At 41.8% G+C, this 5817-nt stretch overlaps 1 protein-coding gene across 2 annotated transcripts; it reads left to right on the top strand.

Moving 5' to 3' along the window:
* Window positions 1–235: 235 nt before the first annotated feature.
* On the top strand, window positions 236–3851 carry MRPS17 (mitochondrial ribosomal protein S17). Of its 2 annotated transcripts, none has more exons than XM_086763238.1 (3): window positions 236–309; window positions 1666–1812; window positions 3114–3851. In XM_086763238.1, the coding sequence occupies exons 2-3, from the start codon at window positions 1690–1692 to the stop codon at window positions 3402–3404; spliced, it is 414 nt and encodes a 137-aa protein (XP_086619364.1). In that variant the 5' UTR covers window positions 236–309; window positions 1666–1689; the 3' UTR covers window positions 3405–3851. The 2 variants fall into 2 exon arrangements, with proteins under 2 accessions (XP_086619364.1, XP_086619365.1); XM_086763239.1 differs by lacking the exon at window positions 236–309 and adding an exon at window positions 367–505.
* Window positions 3852–5817: the final 1966 nt, after the last annotated feature.

The following is a 5817-nucleotide window of genomic DNA, read 5'->3' as shown; positions in this document are numbered from 1 at the left end:
GCGGAAGCAGGGCCCACACCCATCTCCCCTAGCTACAGGGCCTCTGCCCCTCTCGGCCTTAGAGAGAAAGAAAAGCTTCATTTTCATCAGCTTTAGCCTCTTATTGCGCGCTGGGGCAGCACACAAACGAAGCACGACGCTACCAGCACCCCCCCTCATCGCGGCTGAAAGGAGGGGCGGCGGCCTGCGCCTTTAAATCTCCCCGGAGGCTCCGCCCCTCCCCGCCGCGCGGCTCTTCCGGCCTCGGCTCCGCCACTTCCGGCTCCGTTCCTTTAGGGCCCGTGAGGCGCGGCGGTGGGAGCGCTGGCGGTGAGGGGCGCTGGGGCTGGCTGGCGAGGGCCGCTCCCTGGGCAGGGGCTGGCTGGCGAGGGCCGCTCCCTGGGCAGGGGCTGCTCTCCGGGAGGTGGCTGAGGCCCAGCGCCTGCGGGACAAGGCCTCCCATCAGCCCTGCTGGCAGGGAGGCTTCCGAAGCTGGGCCTGGCGCCGGGGGCTGTGCAGAGCTGGGGTGGAGGGAGGCTTCAAATCTGTTTAAACTCCCTCTTTTATCTTCCTCTTCCCTGTGAGGGACGCCCAGTCTAGGTGTCCGGCTCCTTTCTTGCTGGTAGCTCCCTGTCCTTTGCGGGTGTTGCTTGTTTTGTACCCGTTTGCCTCTGCCCGGCCTGGTCGCTCTGGTTGCTGGGGGTTAGCCATGTTTTGCAGAAGGAAGACCTCTCATGCTGACTCCCTTCTCTGTGGGTCGCACAGCTGATTCAAGGACGGACGCCTCGCTGCTTAAAGCATTTCATCCTATGGAAGTGTCTCTGTATCCCTAAGCTTTTCTTCTGATGTGTTGCAGTATCAGAGCAAGCATCACTGTGCTACAAAATAGAGAATTCAACAGGTGTCAGTTGTGCTTAACGGTGCATAGCTGGCTGGGAAAGGAAAAGGTCATTGGTTTTCCTCAGTTTTAATACTGGCTCAAGTCATTTAATGTTAACTTGTTTGTTTTGCCTGTGACTCTTGCAAGGGTGGTATAGAAAGCTCTCCCTAATTAAACAAAACAAATAAGGTAGAGGAGTATAATTACTTACAGGAAAGAACTAACTCAAAAGTGACTACACTTACTGTGTGTTAGATTGCTCATTGATATGTCATTTATGTTTTGAGAAGTTTATTACTTTTCATCAGCTTGGCTAATAATCATGAGCTACGCAGAAGCAAATTATATTCTGGCCAGAGGTTACAGCTGCTCCCTGTTTGGGTTGACTCTGGTCATATACAGACCTGATAAACAGATCTCCAGCAAAAACAGCTACTGGAGTATGGGTTAAATTAATAGTAATAGCTACACATTTCTGTTTAGTTTGTGACAATTGGTATGATTCAAAGGAATTTTGTAGACCTTGTGGGATAAGGTCTCATGTTCAAACTCTGATGAAGTCCATTTTTACTGTTATCCTGAAGAAACTTTCCCTGGTAATGAGGGCATGTTCACATCTCTTCTTACTGTAAAACAAGGCTGAGATAGTGCAATATATGGAATTTTGAACTGCTTGTATCTACCCTGTTTTTCCCACAAAACAACCTAATTAAGCTGTTGTTCTGAAATGGAAATAATAATCTTGGTATTGATCAGAAACTGGTTATTTCTTTGTTAAAATAACATGTCTGTTTCCTTGTTGCCAGGCACTGGATGACCATAACTAAACAATGTCTGTGCCACGTGGAGCTGTCCATGCAAAATGGATAGTAGGGAAAGTAATAGGAACCAAAATGCAGAAAACTGCCAAAGTGAGAGTGACAAGGCTTGTGCTAGATCCTTACTTACTAAAGGTAAAAGCTGATTGACAACTTGTCTTGCCTGGTAATTTTTGTACTATGTGGAGGAATGTTTTTTTTGATTTGACTCTTAGAATTTTTGATAGCTCTTTAAATGCAAACTCCTTAAGGAACTTGCATAATGATTTGGCTGTGGAGATGACTACAAAGAATGAAAAGCAGTGTGTTGTGAGGACACTTCCATACAAATTCTCTGCTAAAGGTGTGTGTCTGAAGTACTTTGTTAATGCACTTCATTTGCTCTTATTTGACAAGGTAAGTTTTTGTTGTTTCACACTTAGATTTAATTTTCTGTATTGATTTGGAGTATCTTTTGTTTTGGAAACTTAACATTCTATTATTCACTTTTACATTAAATTTTGTAGCAGTTTTTGTTTATGCCTAATTGTAAGCATACTTTGTATTTTAATCTGTGCTGTAACGGGCTATATGAGCTTTGCATTTATCACTTATTAATGCATTTCAAACAAGGGGACTAAAATGAGTATTTTCTCAGTTTTTAGATAGGGAAACCGTGGTACGTGTAGGTGAAATAACTTGCCTTTGGTGACCAGAAGGTTAAGGATAGAGTCAGGATTAGATAATTGGTTTTGCAGATCCCAGTCCAATACTTTATCCAGTAGAAGAACCTGTTAATTTCTTAAAAGAAAGATTCTGAATTCCGCTGTTCCAATAAGAAAAAAATATTGAAGTTTCATATGAAAGAAAATGAATTGAGCACGAGAACTCTCAAATGACAAACTTCAAAAGGGCTGATGAACTTTAGACATATTAGAATGAGTAAGAATTAATACCAGTTCTTGAAGTGTGGACTGCACGGGAAAATCATTCAGCTTGGAAGAGCCAAGGCAGCTCTCTGGCTGAAGCAGTGTTGGTGTGCAGCATCCCAAGGAGAGGAAAGGCTGACACTGCAGAAGTAGAGAGCAGAGAGGTGCGTGGGAGGTGGTGATGCTAGGACAGGGAATCAGTGTTAAGAGCTTGTTATCTTTACCTGTACCACAAGTTCACTGTGAACAGCTTTTTGTACTTGGCTTTTTCTTCTCCACCTCCTTCTCTACAGGTTTGGTTGGCGACAACATCCTGACCAGAGGGATTGTCAGGGAAGCGCAGTGCTGTGCTTTCTCTGTAAAACAGAGGGCACAGTTGCATTTCTCTTCATAATCCAAACTTAATCTTGTTAAAAAAATGACTTTGCTCCTCCTTAGTGAAATTTAGTTTGTTTTATATTAACTATATATTTGCCAATTGCTTAACTTTGAAATCTAATGCCAAGGTTTACTTCTTTCCTTCCGCAGTTCTTTAACAAGCGAAAAACCTATTTTGCCCATGATCCGTTGCAGCAGTGTGTTGTTGGAGATATTGTTCTTCTGAAAGCTTTGCCCGAGCGGAGGAGCAAACATGTGAAACATGAACTGGCTGAAATCGTTTTCAAGGTTGGAAATGTCATAGATCCAATAACAGGAAAGCCCTGTGCGGGAACCAGATTCCTTGAAAATCTGTCAGACTCGGAAAATCTGACAGAGGCAGATACTACCTACCTAAGTGAAAAACTCCAGGAACTTAAAGTTTGTTCAACAGACAAATAGCGGAGAAAATATTTAAACAGAGGGCTTTTCAGCTTGTCTGTCAGGGATGTTTGGGGCCCTGCTATTTGTTAAGTGTTTCAATGAAATCTGTAGTTCAAATAAACAGTAAACAGAATTGCTTATAAGAACAGATGTTACAGATTGATAGGCACCTCAAATCTTTAAATTAAAGTGCAGAGAAAATATAACTTTAGTGTTAACACTTCATTTTTTTTGCATGTAGTTTTGCCACAACCCTTAACAGTTTTTCAAAAGCCAGCTGCTCATTTGGAATGACTCTTCTGTATTGAGAAAGACAAGAATATAACTATAGAATGTTTAAGTTTGATGGGACAGTCATTGTATTATTTGATTGCTCTGTATTTCAGAGAGTCTTTTGTGGTTTGTAGGATTACTTAAGATAATACTATTAAACCTTCTGGAAGGAAGTGTAGAATTTTAAAACCAGCTACCTGCATGCGTCCTTATTTCCTCTTACATACCACATTGCAGTATTTTCTGACTTCCAAAATCTCTGACAAAACCACAGCCACTTGCCTCTTATAATGGCAGTAAGGTGGGAATAAAAACTTGGGGTAGCTTAGCTTTACCTTTGTAACCTGTCCAAAGGAAGTATTGTGTTGTGGGACAGATGGATCTCTTTAAACTGCCAGCAGAAAATAGAAGCTGATGAGAATACAAAGTCAAAAAAAAGTAGAAGTAAAGATAATTAGATTTAGTCTCATCAGAAAAGTTAATTAAAACAGCACATTTTTGGGAACAGCATTCCATGTCCCTGCAAGGAGGGGACAGTGGTATATTAAAGCTATGAGAAATCTTTTTTGAAGTGTCTACCTATGGTCTTTAAGATGAGAAGCTAAACAAGGTGTATCTGAACAGAGTTTCTCTGACCTAAAATATCTTAAACTGAGCCATCTTACACTAGTAAGCTTTGGATTGTGTTCTCATCCATTGTCACAGTGGTGTAAATCATTTGCCCTTTAACTTCCTTCACCTGCATAAAATCAGTTTTGGCTGCCTGCAAACTGCTAACAAAGTCTGATTGAACTCAGCAAATTATTTGGGCCAGGAAGAATGAGAAACTTAAATTTTCTTCAGTCCTTCAAATAAAAAATACTGCTGTTTGAATGCCAGTCCTCAAGTACTGTCCTGTGTGTCAGATCAATAGATACCTTGATTCAAAAGTCTCTGTGTAAATCAGTAATATGAATGTGGTCTGACTGTGAGGAAGTGTCTTAAACACATGGCTAGAGGTTATTCATGTTGATATGTTTAAGTGGTTTAGGTTTATGTAAATAACTTGTAATGGTAGCTGCCTGATTACGGCTCTTATTGAAGTGGAAGGAAACCTGGGCTCTGACTCCTGCTCGAGTGAATGTAAAATGTGAAACTTCATCCCTAGCAGAGATTGAGAGAAATTCAAACCCGGGCTAGAACATGGCCCTGGTCTGTAGGAAATGCACTGAAGTTGTATCCAAGCAGGCAGTAGAGGAATTTCACCCTCAGTAGTTGGGATATGAGTATTCTCATAACTAGACATACAATATTTATAAGAATTAGAGGAAGTTAACTGTTTGGTTAGTGAATTGCATCTACATCTAATTGTGGGAGGAAATAATCTTTCCCCATATCTCCTGTGATTTTTCTTGAGTAACTGTGAAAATGTCCTATTTTTTTTTTTCTAAGATTGATTCATCACAATGTTAAATTTTTTCACTGTACAGGTTGGCTCTGGGAGGCTTGCTGAAGAACTCACGCAATCAGATCAAAGTGTGATTAAATGTACATAGTCTGTAGTGTAACATTTATAAAAATGATGGCAAATGTTGGTTAAACTGTTTTTTAACGAGGCACCACAAACATTGTACTTTACTGATGCTAAAGCACACTGCATTTGCAAGCCTCCAACTTACTCTGAGTGCCAATATAAAAATCATAAACTGGCAGCGGACATGATATAAAATGTGTATGTGCTATGTAGGAGGACAAGGTTTGCTTGTTAACTTGTTTTCTGTGTTTATTGGCTAGTTGTTTTTAGAACTGTCCTTTAACTGTTAGGCTAATTCTAAGTTTATTCTTAATTAAGGATTTGATGCTAGCACACACCACCAGTTTAGCCAAATTAGATGCTACTGTGGCTGGGCAGGGTGTGAAAAAAAAAAAATTCAGCTACAAGAGGGTGAAAAATGTACTTGGAGAATAAGAAACAAGATTTTACATATGATTTAAAGAACGCTTGGGCTATTTCTTAACGTTTTTCAAACCAGAGCCTAAACCAGGCCTGGCCTCGCCAGGAAGGCCGAGCAGCCGCGGTCGGGAGGGGGTCCTGGCTGGGGCACCCCGCGCATGCGCACCTCTGGCTGCCCCCGTCGTGGGGGGGGCGTGGCCGGAGTGCCACCGGCTGTGCGCCCCT

The sequence above is a fragment of the Chlamydotis macqueenii genome, chromosome 19 (genome assembly GCF_036417535.1).
Source record: "Chlamydotis macqueenii isolate bChlMac1 chromosome 19, bChlMac1.mat, whole genome shotgun sequence".
Classification (NCBI taxonomy): Eukaryota; Metazoa; Chordata; class Aves; order Otidiformes; family Otididae; genus Chlamydotis; species Chlamydotis macqueenii.
The sequence above is the reverse complement of the archived record's forward strand: the minus strand, read 5'-3'. Positions and strand labels throughout refer to the sequence as shown.